The 27,156-nt window shown below is 33.9% G+C and overlaps 1 protein-coding gene across 3 annotated transcripts in view; it reads right to left on the bottom strand.

Moving 5' to 3' along the window:
* Positions 1-2,009: 2,009 nt before the first annotated feature.
* The window catches only part of CDH19 (cadherin 19), a 98,052-nt gene continuing 72,905 nt past the window's right edge, over positions 2,010-27,156 (bottom strand). Inside the window, exons 11-13 of one of the 3 annotated variants that reach the window (XM_026448227.1) lie at positions 11,906-12,023; positions 9,354-9,605; positions 2,010-5,676 (exon numbers count right to left, since the gene is read on the bottom strand). In XM_026448227.1, the coding sequence (XP_026304012.1) occupies positions 5,186-5,676; positions 9,354-9,605; positions 11,906-12,023 (861 nt within the window). In that variant the 3' untranslated portion in view covers positions 2,010-5,185. The remainder of the gene's footprint in view (positions 5,677-9,353; positions 9,606-11,905; positions 12,024-27,156) is intronic. The other 2 variants (XR_002734144.2, XM_023224172.1) reach the window with 2 other exon arrangements.

The raw sequence follows: 27,156 nt of genomic DNA, 5'->3' as shown, positions 1-27,156 counted from the left end.
ATTATCATGAAAATTCTTTTATTCAGTTTGAGACATTTTTTCCGATGCCCACCTTGGCCAAATATCAGACAGTTTCCACAGCTTCTTGTCACTTTCAAATATCTTTTAAAATCTGTGCTATTTACTAGAAGACCTTAACCTCACATCCAGTATAAGATCTATCTCCTATCCTCTCCCAGAGGAGCAGACCTCTGTTGCTTCTGATCCTCTGAGGTCTGGGTAGGAAGGAAGAGATAAGGAAAAGGGGGCACAGTAAACATGTTGGTCCCATCCTAACCTCACAGCCTCTGTGACCGCAGGCATCTGAAGGCTGGTCCTCTATCATGGGGCACATGCATGGACAATTCAGAGATATATCTCAAGGACGTGAGATCTCTATTGTTCCTTGACCCATGTAATGTATTTTTTGGATGACTATCTTAAGCTCCCTCTCACCTCCATCTGTCCAAAATTTCTACAACTGCAGTCCCTTAAGCTATGGAAAACTCATTCAGCTTCACCCTGTCAAAGGCTACAAATGGCACTTCCCAGTTACTACCCTCTCCCGTTCCTGCTATTTCACATGGATCAGCCAGTCATCTACAGAGCTCTTTAGGAAAAAGGGACAGCAAAAATTTCTACTAGGTCTCAAGGAACTACTTGCGATTGAGATGCTGGTCTCTCTTCTTTCAGGAAATCACAATTTCCATATAGACAGACAGATATGAATATGTAAAAAGTCACATATTCCTTTCCTCCATTTATCTGTCCACTTAGTCTCCCTGTCTGTCTTTTGCTATCACATATCACAGACTATAAAAAATATTGAAGCCACCTTGTAGGTTATGAGTAGCCCTGAGCGCTCTGTTATGTATCTGTTACCAAGTTGTACTTTAAAATGTGAAGTAGGATTCTTATGCAGAGCACATTTCATATTTCTTACACTTTGTGAAAATTTATTAATATGAGATTTTTTATGGCCATCATTAAATAACCTGTTTTGACTGAGCAGTATAACTTCATCAACTATTTTTTCCTCCAGATATATCAATGAGTTCAAGCAAGATAAATGCCAAAGTTATGTAATTTTTAGAAAGATTTTGAAAGATTTTACTATATCCAGTAACTAGTCAGTACTAACCCATTTTGGAAAATAATACATTAATTCCATATTAATATTCTATAAAAATAGTCAATGGAAACCAAAAGAATTTCTACAAGTGACTAAGTAAAATAGACTGGATTCATTACTACATTCATTCCAGAAATATTTATTGTTCACTTTCTATGTGCTGGAAACTTTCTTACACAATGATAAATGAACAAGCCTGACAATTTCTTGCCCATTCAGGGTTACATTCTAATAAGGAATAAAGACAACACTAATACCAGGTAGCTGAGTAATTTAATACAAAGCAAGACAAAGCTAGGGTCACCGGAAGTGGCAGTGGTCTTTCTCAGGAAGTTGCAGCTGATCACCGACCTGCATGAAGTGAGGTAATCGAAAACAGAAGTGTTTGAAGGAAGATTGCTTTAGTAACTGAGGTGGAGAGAGGAAAGAGGAGAAACTGCAGAAGTAAGTAGGGGTGGGGAAGTCCATGGCCTATGGGGAAGGTGAGGAAGTTGATTTTAATTTTTTTTTTTAATTATTATACTTTAAGTTCTAGGGTACATGTGCATAACGTGCAGGTTTGTTATATGTGTATACTTGTGCCATGTTGGTGTGCTGCACCCATCAACTCGTCAGCACCCATCAATTCGTCATTTACATCAGGTATAACTCCCAATGCAATCCCTCCCCCCACCCCTTCCCCGTGATAGGCCCCAGTGTGTGATGTTCCCCTTCCTGAGTCCAAGTGATCTCATTGTTCAGTTCCCACCTACGAGTGAGAACATGTGGTGTTTGGTTTTCTGTTCTTGCGATAGTTTGCTGAGAATGATGGTTTCCAGCTGCATCCATGTCCCTACAAAGGACTCAAATTGTGCCGTGAAGCTGTTGAGATCACTCAGAGTTGGAAAAGAAACAGACCATGTGTTCCAACAGAATAACATCAGCTGTTATTATAATAATTTACTGTTATTTATTGAGCAGTTATATTTTGTCAGGCACTATTGGTGCTGCTGGTTTTGCATATCTTATTATTAATTCTTCATAACAACCATGCAAAATAGGTTGATTGGCTCTCATCTTACAGATTACAAAGTGAGGTCTGGAAAGATGAAGCAGTTTAACAAATATCATACATTCCTTTAATTGAAAGCAACTAAACAAAGGTCTGTTAGGCTCAAGCACATGCACTGAGTGAACAACTAGTAGTTCACTAATCTTAATTTTCTTATTTTTACCATTAACAATTTAAAGCTTACATACAAAGCTGTGAGTCAACTGAGGGAGATATTTAAGTACTGTGAGTAGTAATGTGAAGCTGAGCTGTTTTCATAAATATTTTGCATTAATTTAGACTTTATTAAAATTTACAAAAATAAATTCTTAATATAATGCCTTTAGCTTATGAGCTGTGTTCTTGCAACACCCATGTGATGCAAAAACATAAAATAATTACTGAAAATAATACAAAGTATAATTTCTAGGAAGTTGCAACTTCCCTATTAGAATCAGATAGTATCTTTTGATGTGGTTAAAAGGAACATATTTTAGACTACCAAACAGATGTGCAATCATGTTTGTGCTTTTCCTGTGTATCCTATGACTGATGATAATCTTATCATCAACTCAACCAGGATCTATTTTAATATATCTTTTTAGTGCCACTGGACACAAGTATTAAAACTATTTGTACAGGAAATCCATTAATGTGCATTTTAATGAGTTGTTTATCCAAATGTATTCATTGTTTATAAGGCTTTTATTCATACAAAATATCTGTGATCCCCAGAAAACCTTATTTACTTTTTCTCGTCTATTTTTCATGGATTCCTCCATCTGTTGTTTATCATACTTTTTAGTTTTCTACCAAGATTACCTAGCATTCTTTTTTAAATAAAGGAAACAATACTTCATGGAATAATTCATGAAAATTTTTCTGACTGTACACTTTCAATTTTCATGTCAATATGATAGAAATGTAAATGTTCTCTCGATTTGTACATTTCTGTTTGACTTGTAAAGTTTTGCTCCTTTAAATTTTCTCTTGTTTGGTATTTTCACTCTTTCCTAAGTAAATAATGGTATCATTGCGTAAGGATTGACTACATCTTATGTCCTCTCATCTACTTGTAATATCTTCCTAAATTATTTTACTTCAAATCTGGTTTTCTCAAGCTTTTGTGAAATGATAATATTTTTCTCACCAACTTAATGGTGCCTATTTCAGATTTATAAAAAACTTTCTTTATTACGTGACATAGATGTCTAAATTTCAAAGTACCAAGAAAATATATTATAACCATTTAACTACTCCACCAATAGTTCAAAATTACTCAAATTATTTGATTTAACACTTATGGCCAATTTGGTTCAGCTTAGTCTCACATGCTATTAATAAAAAATGATCATATGAACCAATTTTAAGTATTTTGTATTCACTACTTTCTTCCTGTTCAAGCTATAAATTTTGAAGTCTGCCTTGATTTGGATAGAATAATAAAGATCATTATTAAAAGGTAGATTAAAATTAAAGTGTTTTATTATCTTGTTATCTAATGTTACCATAAAGCTTTATGCCCAACAGCTTAGCATTGATTTCCTTCTTAAGGCTACAATAAATGTAACTATTGCACCTAATTTTATATTCAGTAATAAAAAAATGACACTGAAGCATCAGTCATATTCCAAGCTCTTAACAGAAAAGGAAATACTGAGAATTGTATCATGTTTTATTCCATGAATGGTAACGGTCAGTTCAGTTGATCATAATATTTAGAGTGAATAGTAACTAAAGTTTGAATCCAGTATTTCTTTAAGTTGCTTACATAATTTTTAGTAGAGATAAAAATTTACTTAAAATTTTCCACACTTTCCACCAGTTTCATAAAGTTTTCATTTAATTATGAGTAAATATTGACTTGTATTTTGCTATTGTATTTTGACATAAGAATGTGTTTTGGGTTACGTATGAAAAAATATATGACAAACTCCTAAATATATTTTCCTTTTTAATACAAAGTTGTAATATCAAAAATAATACAAATTTATACTATATAACTCTGATTAATATATACCAAGTATCTGTTCAAATTTGAAATCAGTTTTAAAGAGTGCTCTTGGCAAAGGTTTTAAAATATCAAACTAGAATGAATCATAGTATCGTAGTCAGAAACCTGCTTTCCATATAAGGTAAATGTTTTAAACATTTATGTAATCACCCACATTATCCTAGGTGTTAAAATTTTAAAGTCTATCTCTATATAGTATCAGGAACTTAACCACAAAAACATTTTATTCTTACTCTATGAAAGATGAAAATTGGGTAAATAAAATAACACTAAGATATCTTAATTCAGTGCCTTTCTCACATTAACCATCTAAAAAATTTGAGCATTTGCATTAGATGACATTGAAAAATAGTAGAGGAATATTTTTGTCATATGCTAGAGCTGGCTTTATAAGGCTTTTATTCATACAAAATTTCTGTGAACCCCAGAAACCTTATTTACTTTTGCTCATCTATTTTTCATGGATTCCTCCATCTGTTGTTTATCATACTTTCTAGTTTTCTACCAAGATTACCTAGCATTCTTTTTTAAATAAAGGAAACAATACTTCATGGAATAATTCATGAAAATTTCTCTGACTATACACTTTCAATTTTCATGTCAATATGATAGAAATGTAAATTTTATCTCGATTTGTACATTTCTATTTGACTTTCAAATTTTGGCTCCTTTAAGTTTTCTCTTGTTTGGTATTTTTACTCTTTCCTAAGTAAATAATGACATAATTGCACAAGGATTGACTACATCTTATGTCCTCTCATCTACTTGTAATATCTTCCTAAATTATTTTACTTCGTATCTGGTTGTATTGATGCCTGTGAGTTGATTGTTTACATTTCTCCCCACATGTCTGTTCAATGACAGCATGTAGGTAGCTTAAAATGACCACGGGGTATTTACTCCAGGGAAATCAGAAAACTCTATAGACTAGGACTTTCCCTGCCATAGAGCCAGGGCACAAAACTCTTTAAGACTACCCTTTGGTTCAAATATACATTAGTACTTTCAAAAGTGTTGATGGTAAGAAGCCCTAATTATTTGACTGCACTGCAGAACCAAACATGCATGCTAATCTTTTAAAGCGAGGTCCCAACTGGTTAAGGTAATCATAGCTTTCATCCTGATCAGAGACTGCTGATTCTAAGGAGCTCAGGGATCCAGCTAATGACCCTGTTCCCTCAAAAGCGTAGGTCTGGAGGGAATCAAAAGGAGGGGCACACGGATCAGTATTAGCTTCTTCGAGCTTTTCCAGAATGAACTTCCTGAATATGGCACTGTCGGGGCCAACTTGCAAAGACTGCCTGTATAGGCTCCTGATCTCAGCGCTGGTGGTTTTCCGAGCCTTGCGTTCCCGCATTATGGTACTACTCCTCAGCTCTGCTATGTCAAAGGCCTCTGTATCTTCTTCTCCACCCCCTTCATCATCATATCGGAATATATTCTCTCTGAAATCTTCACTTTTCTCAGGAAATAGAATCTGTTTTCTCCGTTGTTTTAAACCCAAAGTCAAAAAAATAAACCCTGATGAGGAAAGCATATCGGAATATCAATAAACAATAAAGAATATTATAAACATTACAGTCTTTGCTCTCATTTCAAGCTCAAGATGAGTGCTTAAACTTTATGATTATAAGACAAAAAGATACATTTGTTATTGAAAATCTGCCAAAGGAACTTGCAAATTACAAAAGAATGTATCACGATTTTTCTGGCTGATGACTTAGAGACAAAGAAAACCATAAAAATATAGTGAACTATTTTAGATGATGAACAATTTAACATTCAAAATCTATTTTTTCTCAAATATTAAAATAGAATAAAGTAGAATGATAAAAGTTTGCAACCTGAATGCATTTGTCAACTTTAGTAGCCAATGCTTCATATTAATAGTAGTTCAGAACAACAGAACAGTTTGATATTCCTTATTGAAGCAAAATTCTGTGGCATAATTATTTTCTAAATAAATATATATTGACTAGGAAGCATACATCAGGCATTCTTCTAAAAACTTTATATTTATTGATTGATTTTATTCTTGTGAAAGCCATTATATTATTATATCCTATTATAGATGAGAAAACTGAAGCACACAGATGTTAAGTGACATCGCTAGAATGACACAGCTAGTTGAGAGACACAATGGGATACTGTTCAGCCACCAACAGTGAAGTCATTTACAGCAACATAGATGAACCTGCCAGACACCATGTTAAGTAAAACAAGCTAGGCACAGAAAGAAAAGCACTGCTTGATCTCACTTATACATGAAATCCAAACAAGTTGATTTCATAGAAGTAGAGAATACAATGGTAGGTACCAAGACTTGTAGAGTAGTCAGGGGAGTGGGGATGAAGAGAGGTTACTCAATTGATTGTACAAAGTTACAGTGGGACAGGAGGAATAAGTTCTGGTGTTCTATTATACCGTAGGGTGACTGTAGCTAACAATTTATTTCAAAATAGGTAGAAGAGATAAATTTGGATGTTATCACAAAGAAAGGCTAAATGTTTTAAGTGACAAATATGCTAATTATGCTGACTTGAGCATTATGCAATATATACAGGTATTGAAACAACATACTGTACCTCACAGATATGTCCAATTTGTATCATTTATAAATACAATAAAATAAAAAAAGACAAAAGTAGAAAGTTGGTTCAGAGCCTGTGCTCTGTGATACCACATAAATTTCAGAAATTCTAAACTATCATGCATTTGAATCATAACACATTTGTCTGTAATTATTATTTATTCCATAAGATAATTTTAACATCTTGTAGAAACAGAAAAAATTCAGAACACTTTTGCTTTAATTTTAAATAAAAGTGTGTGTGTGTGTGTGTGTGTGTGTCGTGTGTGTGCGTGTCTTTGTGTGTGGGTATCAAGGATAACTAAGACCCCACCTAGGATCTTATGTACCTGTTCAGAATTTTACATGTAGGATTTGAAACACACATGAAGTCATGTTATGAATAGTATCAGAAAGAGAAATATGGTTGTTATATAGTATTTATATAAAACTTGCATTTAAAATATCTAAAATAAATAAGGTCACCATGTTTGTATTCAGGTATTGTACTTTAGAACTCACATGATATATATGGTTGAAATAGAAAGGAGTCTAATCAACACTTTTCTGACCTGAATTGGAGATAAACATTTATAAAACATTCAAAGGAAATCACTATGATAATAGTTGACCCATAGCTCCCACCTGCTAAAGTTTACTCACATTTGTAACTATGAAGCCGTGCCTTGTTTGTGTGTAGGTTTTCGGGGCTTGGTTTAAGTCTGTATCTATAGGTAGCTCAGTATTTGCAGTCCCCTCAAACTATGTGTTTACTATTTATTTTTGCTTCTGGATCTAGCTGTGTAGCTATGAATTCAGCTTCATAATCAAAGATCATTAAAAATAATTTTAAAAACTGAAGCTAGGTCCTAAACAATGGTAATGGTAGGTGGTAAATGAGGAATGGATGGGTTTTGAAGCCTTGAGAAAGATAAGTTCAGCGAAGACAAGGCAGGTCCTGAAACATATCCCATGCCAGTTTGAGTGGTCAGTTTGGCATTTCAGAAAATGTCTGATATATTTGCTCTCACTATTCAATGTAGTTTTATTGGCTTTTGGTTTGAAGTTTTGAGGGAGGCAAGAGCAGAGTTTAGATTATATATTTTGGCATTGAAAAAAGGAAAAGGTTATGCTAGATGAATATTTTATAGTCCTGAAAGCCTGATTAAGAACTTTTGGGGTTCAGCTGCCTCATCTGTGAAATGAATATAAATTATCTGCTTATAGAAACAGTGATAGCAATGGAAAAAAACAAGCAAACAAAAACTAATAGAGCTTTTACTGGGATTCCTTTCTCTTCTGTACTTGGATTTAAAAAGACGCTCTCTTATACATTCCTCATTTCTAACATTTACTGTCCTTTTTATTCACGAAAAGACTTTTGGATTATTTTTAGTTTTAATTGACAAATAAAAACATACATTTATGGTACACAATGTGATGTCTGATATGTGTATATATTGTGGAATGATTAAATCAATTTAATTAATGTATTCATCACCTTAAATACTTACAAATAAAATTGATATGTTGAAGAGATATCCACACTTCCGTGTTCATTACAGCATTATTCACGATAGCCAAGCTATGGAATTGATGGAAGCTGAGTGTCCATCAGTGAATTAATGGATAAGGAAAATGTGGTATATAAACACAGTGAATGCTATTTAGCTTTAAACAAGAAAGAAGTTCTGTCATTTACAACAACGTAGATAAAACTAGATGACACTATGCTAAGTGAAAGAAGCCAGGCACAGAAAGACAAACACTGCATGATGTCACTTTGACAACAAATCTAAAATAAATAAATAAATAAATAGCTTATATAAGTAGAGAGTAGAATGGTAGTAGCAGGATAGCAGGTGAGAGAATGAAGAGACAGACGTTGGTTAAAAGACACAAAGTTTCAGTTAGATGTTAGGAATAAATTCGAGAGATCTATTTTACAGCATGGTAACTATAGTTAATAATAAGGTATTTTATACTCAGAAATTGCTAAGAGAGTAGATTTTACTGTCTTTTTTTTTTTTTTTTAATGCACCTTGGGCTCTAGTCAGCTGCAGTACAGCATTGCATAACAGTGTGTTGTGGTCATGGAATCTTAGCACATCATTTTCTAGCTGCGTGACCCTTCATAAAGCACATAGCTTTTGGAATTTCTATTCCTTCATCTATAAAATGTAGGTGATATTAGTTACTGCTTAATAAGGTTATTGTGAGGTTCGAATTGCAAGTGCATATAAAACACTAAAGACTGTCTCCTGGAGTATAATAAGCACTCAAGAGAAGCTCACTGTTGTTATCACTAACTGTTACATATTTTATATTGTTACATTGTATATGTGTCAAGACGATGCATAAACAGATGTGTACATACACACTCACATACTCATACAATTCAAAGATCACATGTTTATCCACTTATTTACTCCACTTGATTTAAGAATTATACTACATTCAGAGGAGCAATAAGCATAAATACAAACCCACATTATAATGCTATAATAGAATGAACTATTTTATGTATTTATCATGTTATTTTAAATTAATGAGTATATGTTCAGTTCAGCAGTACCTACCAAATATTATCATAATGCAAATAAGAATAGCAATGATGACTTCTACCTACCAAATATTACCATACTGCAAATGAGAATAGCAATGATGACTTCTGTCTTGAATCCCATGGAAAGCATAAGCTCCTGGTACTGGCAGGTCTGTGTGCTCCCACTGTCATCACAGTCACAGACATGGATGGTAAGGGTGTTTGTACTTGTAAGTGACGGGATTCCATTGTCAGCAATTAAGATGGAGATGTAGAAGACAGGCTCTTCTTGAAGGTTAAAACCAGTTCTATTGGTCAAAATGACAGCTGTGTTATCTAAAACAAAAATCCATGTGCATAATTTTTTCAACTACATAAGAGAAATTTATATGTAATAGTCACATGTACTGGGGACAACAGTATAGAGATACGATCAAGTAAGTTCAAATAAAAGGAAGAGGAAATTTCCAATGATGAGACAATTAAAACATCCACACTAAATTATTAGTGTTTTGACATCACCTAAACCCTAATTATGTAATCAGATGAATTATTTAAATTATGTAGTAAAATTAATATTTAACATTATTAAATATTGAGTTGATACTACTTAATTATTTAGTTGATAATTTAAAGTATTTATGTTATTATTGAATTGCTTAAACTGGTTCCAAAATCTCTTTGACATATATATAAAACATATGTGTAACACAGAAAATAGCTTTTTAATCAGATATCAATAATTTATAGGGACTACTAATATGAAATATATGCTGATAGAGCTGGCTTTATTTGTGTTAATTACATATAACACGGTCTATTTTCTAATACTTGGGACCCATTATTTGTACAAATTCAGGGAATATACAAGACTTTCAAAATTATCTGTCAAAGCACATGATCTCAAATACTATATTTTCTAAAATATAGTATTGTCACTTGGTAGACAAGATCCTATTAGGATATTTCATATCACATTGATGTTATTAATCTATTTGTATTTAAAATTCTGAAAATCATTATACTTAGACTGATTCATGTACCTAGAGAGTCCATTCAAAAAATTCATGAAAACAAACAATAAGTACTTCAAATATATACAATTACCCTTCTGTGAATACCAAAATATTATAAATAACTTTTGTCGTTGTGATTTCTTGTACCTCAGAACTGTATTTTCCCTTTCCTTCTTTTTTACCATCCCTCAAAATATTTTCTGTAGTCATCAGATAAATTTTAGAAGACAATAGCAGTAAAAGGAAAATAAATAAAAGCCTTTTGAAATGCATCCTTAAGTAGGACATTTCCCAAATCTTACCTTTTTAAAGACAATTCATTATGAAACCCTTAAAGTCTATAAAGTCCATGTGATTTTATTTGCTAGGCAGATCTAAGAGTTAAGAGACAGTTGACACTTTTTAAATATGTATTTTATTAAATTACTTGTGACAACAAACATTAAACCAAATCAATTTTGTATGCTTCAATATATTTATTTCACCTCAGTAATTTATTTTATATTAATATAAATGAATCTGTATATGCAAACATCTATGTATTTAAATATGTATATTTAAAAACTCCAGCTTAGATTCATTTATATTAATATATATGTATTTAAAAGTACAATTTTTAACTTAAAGTAAAATAATAAAAAAATTTTAAAAAAAGGTTGAAGTTCGCAATATCAAAAATAATAATAATAATAATACATGTGTCCCCTGAATCTAAGAGTTCGTCACAGGGCTAAATTTTGTGGAAAGCAGTTTGGAGATTTCTCGAAGAGTTTGAAAGAGGTATGTGTGGTTTTTGTCTGAAATGTAGTTGAGTTTCCTCTGCGGGGGAATTGGACGAGGGCAAGACAGACAGAAATGTGTTGCATTTACTCTCCTGTGACAGGTCTCTTCTGGAACAAAGCTTAACCTCAGCTGTAAGGAGAACTACAGATACTTGAGTAATAAATCAACTGTGTTTCATAACTTTGAGGTATAAAAAAATTAAAATAGTAGTCCTTATAATGACAAAAATATCTCTCACTGAAGCTCATGAAAAAGAAGCAGTGGGACTCTGTATATAGTTAATCTGCCTCTACCTAAAGGGAAAATAAGTTCTGCCCCTACATAAAATTCTTTGAACACTTAATCCTTAGATTGATAAAAGTTATTTAGTTTTGAAGGAATAAGAACTGTATCAACCCAATTTCATATATTCTGAGCTCCTAATTGATGACCATAAATATTTTGGAATCAATCAAGCAAACATGACTGTAACTCAAATAAACGTCGTTTTCTTCCTCAGTCATAGATTGAAGTCTGAGTTAGATGAGAACATGAAAGGAGCTGTGGTCTCAGAACTGCAATTATATTCGCAGGGTTATTCAGACTTTACAAGAGCTTACAGCCATTGATAACTTTACAAAGTGTTTCTACTTTGAAGAAATGCGGTGAGAAATGGAGCCAATAATTTTAGAACTTAACACTGAGTTTTGTTTTCCATTTTCATTGTTACTCTCTTGCTTGATTTCCAAACATTATTATGTTGCAAGAACAGTATAAAAATCAATGCCATAAATTCCATTAAAGTCTAACATGAGTCACAAAAATGTATCAAAACTCATTATAAGTGAATGACATTACCTTGATTGTCTATGATTGTAAAACTTGAATAGTTAGTGTCTTCTACAGATAGATTAAAGTAAAAATGGTGCTCTTCTATGGATTCATCTCTATCCACTGCACTGATAGTCTGAATTACCTGAAAAAAAAGGGGGATAGATTTTTGTTGTTGTTTGGATTCAGGAAGAAGATCACTGCTGTTATTATTATTAGCTTTTATTCACATTGCTTTATTGCAATCAATAGGAACATTGCAGAAAATAGCTGTCAAATCAGTGGAGAATATTAAAGTATTTTTCTCAAGTTAAAAATATGTTCACTTCCTTTTTTCAAAGGATGTTGTAATATTACATAATAAACAAATTCTTATTGATGGATCAGGTAGATTCCAAACTCTAAGTTTCTTAGAAGTCTCCAAAGCATTTCTTTTGTGTTACTCACACCCTCCCTGCCTACATTTCACTCTTTCTTCCTTCTTAATTTTTTCTTTATCTGAATGTCAGACATTATGATTTGCTAAAGTTGTCTATTTCCTGTTTATACTGAGAGCAAAACTATGGTAGAGTTACTGGCTTACTAAACTATTTGCTAAAGTAATGAGATTTTTAATTGATTGAGGAAATAAAGCATTTAAAACGTAGGGGCAATGTACATGATTTCCTTTGACCCATAATGATTATAGGAAAGTGTTTTACATCAAATAAGTTCATCTCTATATCTCAGATCATAAAACAGTGAAGTAATGCAGATATGAACAATTCCATTCTCAATTAATTTTCTTCTTTCAAGACATGAATGTGTCAGTCAAGTAGTTCATTATTGTCGAAAAAGATGTGCTGTCAAGATCACATAGTGAGATTGTGATTAATTGTGAAAATTAAAGCAAATTCATTATAGAAGTTATTGTTTTGAATTTTCTAGAATTAAAGTGCTTTTAACAATATGTCAAAGAAAAATAGCCTTAGATGCAAGATGACAAATCCAGATGTATGTTATACTTCAAAAAAATAGATATGTCTTCACAGGCATAAAGAACATTAGGAAACCAATACGATCTGTATATTACTTCTCCACATTGATTTTTGTTTAACTCATAACACATTACTAATAAATAATAATCATTCAGTGTTAATTAAGTAATGTAGCAAAACACATTCTATTCAATCCATGCTTATAATTATACATGTGGATATTGATTTGTGTTAAGGTAAAGCCTTCATGTTAGAATATCATAGGATTTTGTACAGGCTGGGTAGAGGGCAGAGGCTTGGAAACCCAATATTCTGAATCCTGGCTTTGCCATTTACAAGTTTTTAACCTCGAAAAATAAAAGTACTAATACTTAACCTTCAGGGTTCATTTTCAGGATTATAAGTCTTGGCTTGTCAGAGAGTTTGTCACACAACAAATTATTATGTGTTCCTATGTCTATTATGTGTTACTCATGAAAATAATCTCTTGTTGAGTTTTTGCATGCCATGGTGTACTGGATATTGTTAATAATAGGCATATGAATATCTTTATATGCATATTTACTGAAGTAATATTGATAACAAAGTATATAATTCATGTTTATCTTGCTGGCATATGTGGTTACAGTGTTCAGATAAGGAATATTTTATTTTACTACCTGATGTTCTGTATTAAACATGAGCATCTGATTAAATGTTACAAATGTCTCCCTTTGGGGAGTGAAGACTTAAGAAGACTGGAGATACCCTGTATATATTTCAAAAGACTTTTAATAAATCAAAATATCTTATACATAGATACAGGAAACTGAATGAGCAGGATTTCAACAGTCTGCCCCCTTTCAAATGAACAAGTCTTCACTTAATTTTGCTCTGTAAGTTGGGCTTCCAATAAGATATGTTTTACTGGCTTTCATAATTGTTTTATAAAAATAGGAAGACACTGACATAAAATCAGTCATATATCAAGTATTATGAATTTTGTTGAATTTACCTTGAACAGGTACATGTAAAAATAAACACATATCTCTAACAAAGGGACCACATTAATGTGCTCGTAAGTCTTGATGGAGGATATTTATTTTTCCTTGAAATATAACAATGAAAAGGTTTTCATTTTCATTTTAAAATAAAATTCTGAGAAAAACTTCTTTCTATCTGTTGCATTGGCTAAAATTATTACCTGGGACCTATCGCTGACCTTATACATTTATGAAAGGAGTAAACAGAAATTAAAAGCTAAAGGTATATACCAACAACAGCCGTGGCTTGAGAGACTGGGAAAAGAGAAAAGAAAAATAACTCCAAATTACCGTCAATTCTGAAAGAAAGCTCAGATTTTTTTTTTTTTTCTTTTTTTTTTGAGATGGAGTCTCACTCTGTCGCCTAGGCTGTAGTGCAGTGGCACGATCTTGGCTCACTGCAAGCTCTGCCTCCTGGGTTTATGCCATTCTCCTAACTCAGCCTCCTGAGTAGCTGGGACTACAGGTGCCTGCCACCATGCCTGCCTAATTTTTTTTTTTTTTTTTTGTATTTTTAGTAAAGACAGGGTTTAACTATGTTAGTCTCGATCTCCTGACCTCGTGATCAGCCTGACTCGTCCTCCCAAAGTGCTGGGATTACAGGAATGAGCCACTGTGCCTGGCCGAAAGTTCAGATTTTTAATATTCTTTTTGCTCTCCAGGTAGAATTTTGGCCAATTCATTTCTGACACAATACATTCAATCACCTATTTACAGTGCATCGAAAGCTACAATGGAAATATTTTGTGTAAGCCCCAAGAATTGAAAAGTAACTAAAATTATAAGAAGTTACCTATGGGCCAGGATCTGTTCTATACTTTATCTTAGATAATTTTCACAATGGTCCTTTGGAATAAATCGTATTATTGTTCCTATGGTATAAAGGTTTATATTAAGTTTCATATAAGCTAAATGTCTTAGGTAAGTAAATTGGCTGGGCCAGAATTAGAATGTAAGCTGATGTCATAGTCAAAATGAAATATGAGTAGTAAGTGTAGCACTCTAGAACATATTGTTCATACCCTAGACTTGTTCTTCACCAGATGCATACAAAATGATACCGTAAAAAACATGGAATCCCAAAAGCAAGTAAAAATATGTCTCATAAAAGATAGTGACAGAGAAATAAGCAATATAATTTTATAGGATAAGGACCAAAAATAATGGTTAAAAATAGAAGAAAATGATGTGTTTTGATATGGGAGAAAGGGAAGATTTTCTAGGGTAGAGTGCAGCCAATGAGCTAATACTTGAATAAAAATATGAATTGATGAAAAAAGTGTGATCCTAAGCAAAGAATATCATGAAAAATTAGTGAAGGCAAAGATATCATAATTAGGTATAAATATATGAAATTAATATTTTGGAGATTAAAGATGGCCAATTATGGAAGTTTCATAAGTTCCAATTTAGTTATTTTATGAGACTATAATCACTATTTGACTTTGAAGATAATCAGGAGAATAAAGAGAATCATTTGCTATTAATCATTATGCACCATATCTTCTTTTAAGAAAAAGTCACCCATGGGCCAGTTTACTAAAATATCATTCCAGATTAATTATCCCGAGTCAAAAATAAGCCCAGTACTCACGTTCCTCAAACCAAAGAGATGGTTCTCATTAAACATGCAATTAATGGACAGCTAGTCTAAGATGTAACTCTTGTACACAATGATTTGGAGCAAGCAATACATTTGTGTCTGTTTCCTTATCTTCATGGCAAGTCACAATGAAACCTACTTCCAGGATTAGTCAATCAATAAATTGTTGAACAAGATTATAAACTATAAATTGAATCATGAACTCTAAATCAATATACAGATACTGAGTATTAATTTATATATGTCATCAATTCCTTGAAATGCACTCAATAAACTATTAAAAAATGCTTCTCAGTAGAAAAATGTTAAACAAAAAGTTGGAGTTGTAATAAATGAATTATCTGGAAAGATTTTCTTAAAATCTTATCTGAGTTGCTTATGTAGTTATTCTAGGTAGGTATACCTTATATTAAGCTAAAGATGCAAATTGTCTCCCATTGCCAAGAAATTATTACACAAACATAGGTATGAGACCATCATGTTTTATATTACTCTAACAAGTAAATGATTTTAAATTACACCTGTTTTGACAAAATAAATCTACAAAACTCAAAAAAGTTGTTGAACATCTGTTCAAACAGGCAAAGTGCAAAATAATACACTAATAGAATTAGAACCAAAAGAAAGTCTAGATTGTAGTAAGTTTGTTGTCTTTTTCTGTTTAGCAAAACATTAGAAGAAAAATGTTGAAAAGGTCATTATAGTATAATATTTTAGACCTGGATAGAACTGGGGATACTCTAAGTTTTCTAAAAGGACTTTTCACAAAATTACATCATATATATTTAAATGTCATATATATCGTATTTGTTTAGCCATTAACTTGTAGAACTCTATATTCAGTTGAAAAATACGCATTCCTAGATTTTTATCTCAGTATGTATTTTCTAATTTTCCTTTTAAAGTTAATATTCCAAATATATTTTTAAAATTCACACAAAATCAACATGTATATACAAAATATTAAATTGTAAAATATCTCATTAGTATCTTAGATGTATCCATTTAAGATGTATTTCATTAGGACCTACAGCATGCCAAGCAATCCTATGCCCTGGTGGTACAATCGTGAATAAAGGTAGTATCTGTCACCACTGTTCACATTCTGGCAGTGTAGAAGATCAAGCAGAGTTGCAAACTTAAAAAGTATTGAGGAAGTCCAGAATACATAAATTACATAATAAAGTTATAAACCACCTAAAATACTTAATACTTAAACATTGCAGGGGGAGGGTCAGAGAACCTTGTATCTACGCTGAAATTTGAAGATCATACTGCAGAAGTGAGCAGGGGATACATCACGGACATATTAAAGAGTTTCGACATTCTACTGAGGGACACTCCCAGGCTCTAAGTTGGAAATGACATGATTATTACTTTTATTTGGGATCACACGGTTCCAGGCAAAGGATTGCATTTTAGAGTGCTCCTGCTGAGGACATCCTTAATGTAAGTCTGGAAATGGAGAATCTAGCCCACAAGCTATTGTCATTATCCTAATGAACAACTGCTTGGTATTCAAAATTTCTTTATGTGATATACAAAAAAACCCACTAACAATCACAATTATGGATTGCGTTATTTTTAATGAGAAACAATATGGAAATTACTGAGCGGTGTTCATAAACTGAGGATGGTACAATATGCTTCAAATAAAGATACAGCTCCTGGGTCCCAAAATTTGCCTAGATTTGCCACAATGATATGGAGCAAGGGTATGCTGAACTCCAGAAGATATGACCAAAGTAATGTTTTTTCACCATTTTCAAAAGGGCTATATATTCTCCTCACTACTCTCCATCCAGTAAAATCTGGTTCTCCTGAAACTGCATGACTACAGACTTACCTAATAAATATAATTGATATATAAAACTGATACATTGCTGCATATGTGCTGTGAGATTGGATGAAGCAAAGTTTGATTTTACAGGAACATCCCTCTGCAGACCTGCTTAGGTCAGGTTCACTCCAGAAGAGAAGATAGGTCCCTATTAGGATAGAAAGAATGATGATAGAGAGAAATTGATACATTAAAGACATATGTAGGAGATGGGATCAACAGAACCAAATGATTGATTGGATATGAAGAGTAAAGACTATAATTAATTAAAAATGATGTCCATGGTTTTTTTTTTTCTTGCAAAACTTGATATTATAATAATTTTCCTGGGGATACTGAAAAAAGGGAAGGCTTGGGAGCAAATTTGGTGTAACCATGGGACATCTGAGTTGTTTCCTCAGGTTAGTCGGACACATAGCTTAAAATAGAAAAAGCAGGCAGAGATACAGTTATTTGGATATGAACTGTAGTCGAGAGGAAGAAGTGGGTAAAAGATAAAATAATGAGTTGAGGAAAACTTTTGGACACAAAAGTGAAAGGAAGAGAATCAACGATCACAAAATGCAACCACTGAAATTTAGGAAAAAGAAAATTTTTACATGGAGACAAGGTAAATGTCTTTAGACAAAATATTGATATGAGTGAATCTGAAAATTATCGATATTATACTTTACCTCCAAAAAAGACATTTAATATCAGTCAAGATAATGGCACTCATTGATTTGAAAAATGGTAACTATTTGCACCACCTAGCTAAGGCAAATTACCCTGATGTCAGCTCATCTATTATATTAATATTTTGCAAATAGCTGAAAATTCTCTCCTTCCCTTCCCCACCCCAGCCACTTATGCATTAAGAATAAAACCAAACATTTTGTTTACCTACATAGGTATTTGAGTAAATGTCTGGATTCCTCCAGAGTAGAGTGTGACTACTGTGGCATTTTTATTTTCTATGATTAATTTATTATCCATCCAAAGAAGACAGATATAAGACATCTTTTTTTTTTTTTTTTTATTTTAGGGGGAGAGTTGGTTTCTTTTTTTTTTATTATACTTTAAGTTCTAGGGTACATGTGCATAACGTGCAGGTTAGTTACATATGTATACCTGTGCCATGTTGGTGTGCTGCACCCGTCAACTCGTCAGCACCCATCAATTCATCATTTATATCAGGTATAACTCCCCAGTGCAATCCCTCCCCCCTCCCCATGATAGGCCCCCGTGTGTGATGTTCCCCTTCCCGAGTCCAAGTGAACTCATTGTTCAGTTCCCACCTATGAGTGAGAACATGCGGTGTTTGGTTTTCTCTTCTTGTGATAGTTTGCTAAGAATGATGGTTTCCAGCTGCATCCATGTCCCTACAAAGGGCGCAAACTCATCCTTTTTTATGGCTGCATAGTATTCCATGGTGTATATGTGCCACATTTTCTTAATCCAGTCTGTCACTGATGGACATTTGGGTTGATTCCAAGTCTTTGCTATTGTGAATAGTGCCGCAATAAACATACGTGTGCATGTGTCTTTGTAGTAGCATAATTTATAATCCTTTGGGTATATACCCAGTAGTGGGATGGCTGGGTCATATGGTACATCTAGTTCTAGATCTTTGAGGAATTGCCATACTGTTTTCCATAATGGTTGAACTAGTTTACAATCCCACCAACAGTGTAAAAGTGTTCCTATTTCTCCACATCCTCTCCAACACCTGTTGTTTCCTGATTTTTTAATGATTGCCATTCTAACTGGTGTGAGATGGTATCTCATTGTGGTTTTGATTTGCATTTCTCTGATGGCGAGTGATGATGAGCATTTTTTCATGTGTCTGTTGGCTGTATGAATGTCTTCTTTTGAGAAATGTCTGTTCATGTCCTTTCCCCACTTTTGGATGGGGTTGTTTGTTTTTTTCTTGTATATTTGTTTGAGTTCTTTGTAGATTCTGGAAATTAGCCCTTTGTCAGATGAGTAGATTGCAAAAATTTTCTCCCATTCTGTAGGTTGTCTGTTCACTCTGATGGTAGTTTCTTTTGCTGTGCAGAAGCTCTTTAGTTTAATTAGATCCCATTTGTCAATTATATAATACGTTTATGTTGGAGTTCTTAACTTTTGTTTTTTACTCTGTTAATTTGACTCCCTTAAACATCTGATGAACGACATTATTAACCTGCTCCACCCTCATCTCCAACAGACATTGACAATGTTGTTTCTCTACAATATCAAGTGTACACAGACATCGTATAGCTCATTCAAATCTCTTTAGAAGAGAATGAACCTCATGTTAAGAACTTGTAATGTATGACATGACCCTTAACTGTCACTGTTAATATTGACAAAACTACTTTAACACAGTCCTCTTTTACTTACTTTCTTATTTGTTTTTTATCTTTACAAAATCCTTAGAAGATAGAGATTGTAGAGCAGAAGTTGTATTATTATATTTGAAATGAGATTAGTATGCAGCATGGCTAGGATATTATCATCTAATTGGGGAAGTGTGGATGAGTGATAGAGATCTTCAGCTATTGCGCTGTGTAATCTTTTCGTTATTTTAGCTTGTTGCTTTTGATGTTTCATTCTCACATAAGGGGAAACATATTTGAATTAAACCTCATGGTTTCCTATGCATGTGATTTTTAGACAATAATCAAGAATACCAATCAGCCCATACAATGCCAGGAACTTAACACTAGAAAACAATCGTTTATTCAATCCTCTCTAAAGAACCACTTTGCCGGCCGGGCGCGGTGGCTCAAGCCTGTAATCCCAGCACTTTGGGAGGCCCAGGCGGGCGGATCACGAAGCCAGGAGATAGAGATCATTCTGGCTAACACCGTGAAACTCTGTCTCTACTAAAAATACAAAAAACTAGCTGGGCGCGGTGTCGGGCGCCTGTAGTCCCAGCTACTCGGGAGACCGAGGCAGGAGAATGGCGGGAACCCAGGAGGCCGAGCTTGCAGTGAGCCGAGATCGCGCCACGGCACTCCAGCCTGGGCGACAAAGCAGACTCTGTCTCAAAAAAAAAAAAAAAAAAAAAAAAAAAAAAACCAAAAAGGACCACTTTACTTTTCAAAAACATGGGGAAAAAAACCTAACAAAGAAACAAAAAACAAAAGACATTTAAATAATACATAAAAAGAAAAACACTTATTTTGCTATCCTGCTCATTTTTCTCAAAAGGTAAAAGAGGCAAATCCATCAAATTCAAAAAGATGCACTCAGCTATCATTGGAAAGCTGTGTACTGTGTATTGCTTAAGAGTAAATGAGGGCCAGGTGCGGTGACTCACTCCCAGCACTTTGGGAGGCCGAGGCAGGAGGATCACAAGGTCAGGAGATCGAGACTATCCTGGCTAACATGGTGAAAACCCATCTCTACTAAAACTATAAAAATTAGCTGGGTGTGGTGGGTGCCTGTAATCCCAGCTACTTGGGAGGCTGAGGCAGGAGAATCACTTGAACTTGGGAGGCAGAGGTTGCAGTGAGTGGGAATCACGCTGTTGCACTCCAGTCTGAGCGACACAGCCAGACTCTGTCTCAAACAATAAACAAAAACGAACCAAACAAACAAAAACGTGAGAAATGTGGTAGACCGTTCCAATCGAAAGAAAAATAGAGCCGCCTCAGTTATTAAACACCTATCTTTTTTAAACTCTGGCCATCCTGGGGCCAAGAATGACAAGTACCTGGAAGAAAATAACATTTTGTTTTGTTTTGTTTTGTTTTCTGATGCTGTAGCACAGCTAAGCAATCTCCAAAATATACAAATAAATCCATCATGAAAAAGTTATCAATTATTTTTGGAGATAAACCATTTTTTTTCAAAAGAGTAAAGAAAATATTGTATATAGTACAACATAATTTTAAGATCTTCATATCTTCATTGAAACACATTGGAGAATTTCATATTGTTTTAAAATTCTACGCTTTACTCATTCTACTAATTAAAAAAAAAAAATTGTAGAGATGGGATTTCATTGTGTGGCTCAGGCTGATCTTGAACTCCTGCACTTGAGTGCTCCTCTGGCTTCGGCCTCCCAAAGTGCTGGGATGACAGGTGTCAGCCATCACCCCCCGCCTGCCTTTATTTTTAATTAAAATGTATTAATCTGCCAAAAAGTTACACGGTTTACGTATTTATTTGTTCTGTTTTGTTTTTGTTTGTTTGTTTGATTTGCTTTGTTTTGTTTTGTTGTTTTGAGATCGAGTCTCGCTCTGTCGCCCAGGCTGGAGTGCAGTGGCGCGATCTCGGGTCACTGCAAGCTCCACCTCCTGGGTTCACGCCATTCTCCTGTCGCAGCCTCCGGAGTAACTGGAACTACAGGCGCCTGCCACCATGCCCGGATATTTTTTTGTATTTTTAGTAGAGACGGGGTTTCACCATGTTAGCCAGAATGGTCTTGATCTGCTGACCTCGTGATCTGCCCGCCTTGGGCTCCCAAAGTGCTGGGATTACAGGCGTGAGCCACTGCGCCCGGCCTTGTTTTGTTTTGAGACAGTTTAGCTCTTGTTACCTAGGCTGGAGTGCAATGGCGTGATGTCGGCTTACTGCAACCTCCAACTCCCAAGTTCAAGTGATTCTCCTGCTTCAGCCTCCCAAGTAGCTGGGTTTACAAGCATGCACCACCACACCTGATTAATTTTGTATTTTTAGTAGAGACAAGGTTGCTCCATTTTGACCAGGTTGGATTCGAACCCCTGACCTCAGGTGATCCACCTGCCTTGGCCTCCCGAAGTGTTGAGATAACAGGTGTGAGCCACCATGCCTGGCTGGTTATTTGTAGTAGAAACGATTATTAATGTTTTACAAAACTGTCAAACTTTTTTTTACAATTTGATTTTTTATCCTTTTTCTTTTAAATATATAATACATTTTATCATATATATACGTTTTCTTCTTTTTGGTGTAGTTACTTTTTAATACGTTTCATATTAATTCAAACACATTTAAGCTTAAAGAGTTCTGTGCTATTCCTAGGATTTATGTATTTATTAGACATCTAAAATATTTTGGCCTTAAAAAGGGAAATCATTTAACAACTTTCTGTAGGGATATCTAGAAACTAGTGCTGAACTATATGTAAGATTGTAGCAATTTGATAGAAAAAAAATTTACCTATAAATAGTTTTTAATAGTTACAATTAAAATAAACTGAAAAATTGTGATACCTTTTCTTAAAACATTCATTTATAAATATACAAATTAAAATAGCTGAATAAAATTAAAAATCACAAAAAACCAAAATGAGATGAAGTTTTCTTTAATGCTGTCTTTATCATTATTAAAAATAAAAGAGAAAGCGTAGGGATTAATTGGACAGGTTTTCCAATTTTATTTATTGACAATTCTATCTGTATTTTCTGCAATTCCTCACTAACGGATCACAGAATCTTGGGGAATGACTGATTCCATATCTAGGACAGGAAATGCGAAAGGCCTGGCTCTGTATCAGCCGGGGTCCAACAGAGGGACAAAACCACGTGATCATTTGAAAGGCGGACATTCTAATAGAAGTGTAAGCTATAATATCAGAGCAACCATAAAGATGTAAGGAGAACTCTAAAGGGTATCCTGACGCTCTGAGAAAATATCAGAGGACAGACAATCGTGGGCAGAAAGTCTTCTCCCTGGGACCAGCTTCAGCCCTCCTTGGAGGAGGTGCAGCTGCAGCATACCCTATGGGAGACGTTCACAGGTTGCCTGGGTTCACATTCTAACCCACATTCTTCAGGAAAGAAGAAACCACCCTCCAGGATACCAGTGGGCTGGAGGATAAAAATGCAGGACTTGGCGCGTACTGCGTTGCCAGGTCTGGAGCACAGTGTGTTTACACTGGCGGTGGGGGGTGGGTCTCAAGGCAGTTGTCATGAGCCCAGGTTGCAGTTTCTGGTTGCCAGGTGCCTGTACATTTGGTATATTAGGGTCTGTATGTGTGTCTGGCGCAAAGCACCACACAAATCCCCACATGTCCAGAGAGCTGACCATGCAGCATGACAAAGGGAAAAGCAAAGATGCCACGCACTGGATCTGGGAAGAGAAGTCTTCTCCTGCAATGTTCATCCATCGCCCTCTACTGACAAGGCTCAACGTTGCACTCACTGTAAAGGAGAAAAGCTCTCCGGGGGTGGGGGTGGGGGGTTGAGGTGTGCAATTCCTGTGCACAGCGCAGGACCTTGTCAAGCAGGTACTGAGGCATGAATGTGCACCAAGAAGCAATAAATTGATCAGTGACAGAGCCCAGAACATATTGCTGTACTAGAAACCATGTAAGCAATCAAAGACTAGTATGTTGTCTAAAGTACACAGAAACTGACATGAATGTGTCAGGATTTATTTTTCTAAACATTCTTTGCCCTTTTAATAATTCCTTTTGTGATGTAGATAGCTTGTTTTTTTTTTTTTTTCTTTATTTTTCCTTTTTTCTAACTTGTGCGTGTGTGTGCACACATGCATGGGCACAGGTAAATATTTTTAAAAATAATTATCGTGCTGCTGCTTTGGAACTTTGAAGAAGCCTGGTCCGTTTTAAAGAGTAGTGTGGACAAAGAATACAAAATTTCAGTTAGACAAGAAAAATAAGTTTAAGAGATCAATTGTATATAGCTAATAACAATTGACTGTGGTTTAATAACAACACATCGTATACTTCAAAATTTCTGAGAGTAGATTTTAAGTGTTCTCTCCACAAAAAACAAGTATGTGGGTAATGCATATGTTAACTTGATTTAGTCATTTCACAATATATGTGTTTGTGTTTGTGGATATATATAAACATCATCATGCACCATAAATATGTACTATTTATATTTGTTAATTAAAATATATTTTAAAAAATAAAAATAAAGAGTACTCTAGGCAAGTGGAAACAGTGAACTTCGTTTTGGGTTTCTTAATAGAAACAAATCCATGCCGAATCTATCATCCTAAGCATATACTCTTCTTTTAGTTTCTGGCATAAAGAAGCTTTTTATTTCTTACCAACATTCTCTAAATTGCGTGTCCTTCATGTTTTATTCTGTTCCAATTTTATTTTTAGCAATTCCCTTTCAGAGATCTCAGGATGAGATTATATCAAAGAAGGTGCCACCTTTCTCTTTACCATCATGTTCTCATTGTAAGGTGGAGAGCTGTCAAAGTGTTTTTCCATTTTGTTTGTGCCACCAAGTTCCCTGCTTGAAATCTAAGACAGTATGTATTGGTTCTGGATTTTCTCTTGGCTTAAACCAGAATTTACATTATTTAATTTATCTGACACATATATTTAACACTTTGTATTCTAATGGTGTAGACATTTCCTTATTTTGCTGATTAACTGTTCCTTGCGTTTAAACAGTTTCTCTATTTAGTTCTAAATAGAATGCTCTTGTGAGTTTCCTTATCGGCACCACTTAATATTATTGTTAAGATTACAGTGAACCTAATCAAATAACTTTTACTACCCTTTGTAATAATTTTAAAAAACTACTTATACAGAGATATTGCATTAAAATAATTATGGTTCACATGCACACCATTTCAGTTACATGAGCTATGCTTTATTATCTTTGAAAGCATTTTTTTTTAGAGATTGCTTCATTGGTTTTAGTATTCATACATTAATATTTCACTTCTAGAAAGGAGTAAGAGATTAACAGCACTTTAAAAAGTTTTAGTGGCACTTTGGGAGGAATATATTAATGTTAAGTGTTTGGTTTTAATTGTATTAACAACAACCTACCCAGTGAATTTCAAATCAGAAACCTGAACCCAAGTCAGTCTAACTCTATGACCAACATTGGAGGAAACACGACAGTCATGTGCTTGTGATAGCCATAATTCCTGGATTATTAAAACAAGGAATCTTGATACATGAGAAAGTATCTACTATAATGTTATATACATTGACAGCACTCAAACCATGTGTCCACTGATTTCAATTCGTAAACTATCATGTGTACAGCAGGGTGAGAGGAAATTGTTGGCTTCTTGGATTTAAGTGGAGGAACATGACAGGTAGCCATGTATCATTTTTTCAGATGCTTACAGGACGGAGACAGACTTCCAGAATTTGATAGTGACATCTGCATGTCCCAAAATAATTATTTCATGATGTGTGACATTCCTTCTTAAGGAAAATTGTAAAATAGGGCTGACCAACGTCCCTTATTTTCAGTTTGAGAAATGCATATCCCAGGAGGGAGTTTGGGATCAAATTGACCTTCCTTTTATTTTTGCCCTTAAAATCATAAATAGCATTCTTTCTGAATAGAGAAACAGAAAAACCTGTTTTTCACATTTTTAATTGTGTGCATAATCTAATGAGAGCTAGGTTTGTGTGTGTGTATATATATGTATGTATGTATATGTGTATGGTAACTTAAAAATTGAATGAATTACAAATAAAAATTTTAAAATATCTATTATATATTGATGCACTCACATATACATATATATATATTGAGTTTTTTAGTATAACAAATACTACTTATTAATTCCTTTTGAACTATATCCATATGGTTAGTATTGTCATTTTTGCTTGTTTTATCATATTTACAAAACATGTAAAATTGTTTTTCCAGGTTGCATGTAAAATATATTTTTCTGAAAGCATAGAATTGAATACTTTTCATATTATAATCACTGTATTTGCATACATATATAACTATGGGCTAAAATCACCAAGAGTCTCTGCTGTCATAAATCTAGTTATATATTGAGGAGAATACAAAAATGTTAAACAGAAACGGCCAGGTGTGGTGGCACACACCTGTAATCCTATCACTTTGGGAGGCCAAGGCAAGTGAATCACGAGGTCAGGAGTTTGAGACCAGCATGCCCAACATGGCAAAAACCCATCTCTACTAAAAATACGAAAAATAAATTAGCCGGGTGTGGTGGTGTTCACCTGTAATCTCAGCTACTCAGGAGGCTGAGACAGGAGAATCGCTTGAACCCGGGACAGGGAGGATGCAGGGAGCCAAGATCATGCTACTGCACTCGAACCTGGGCAACAAGAGCAAAGCTCCAGCTCAAAAAAATATATATATATATAAAACACAAAACTTTGTTCAGTTAACATACTTACCACATGGGACATTTACAGAAATAGGTGTATAGAAGATACAGTAAATTAAGCCTATTTTTTTTTAAAGTTTAAAAACAGGCTATCTAATCAATGGATAATCTAAATACATTCACATGTACACTTCACATGTACATGAAATGAATGAAATAATTTACTAGTACTCGAAATATGAAATATAATCATAAATATAAACCATAATTTTATTTATAATTCTAGAAATATGTTACATCTAATATGTAAATTTAATATACATTTATTAGAAAACTATAAAATTCATGTCAAAAATTATTTGTATTTTAAGAAAACTGGCATGCCACATTTAAAGTATCATTTATTAGATTTACATGTTATTATTTTAAAGTTGCTTGTTATATTGGTCAATGTGTCTAAGTAACCAGATGTGTTTGAAATTCTTGAGAATATTCGATACGTCCAATTTCTAAATATATAATCTACTTATAGCACCAGGTTTGAAGAAAAATGTCTAAGCCGAATTTCTGGAGGAGCCATGGGTCCAAGTCCATGTTCATTCTGTTTTTGTGATCTCTTCTACCCTATACTGTATGTCCACACATTTCTAAAATAGTTCAATTTTAGTTCCAGGGAAAGTGCAACACAATAGAGAGCCTCTGAAGATTTTATATCCACCTTTTACTGTCCCCAAATCCTTGGGTTCTAACCCATTAGAAATGAGTGCTTTAAATTTTTAAAGTCATTTGTATATTTTTAACAATTCTATTACTGCTTTCAAAAACATTTTGGAAAATATTTATAG

Source organism: Piliocolobus tephrosceles, chromosome 18 (assembly GCF_002776525.5).
Source record: "Piliocolobus tephrosceles isolate RC106 chromosome 18, ASM277652v3, whole genome shotgun sequence".
Taxonomy (NCBI): domain Eukaryota; kingdom Metazoa; phylum Chordata; class Mammalia; order Primates; family Cercopithecidae; genus Piliocolobus; species Piliocolobus tephrosceles.
This window is presented reverse-complemented; position numbering and strand designations above follow the sequence as displayed.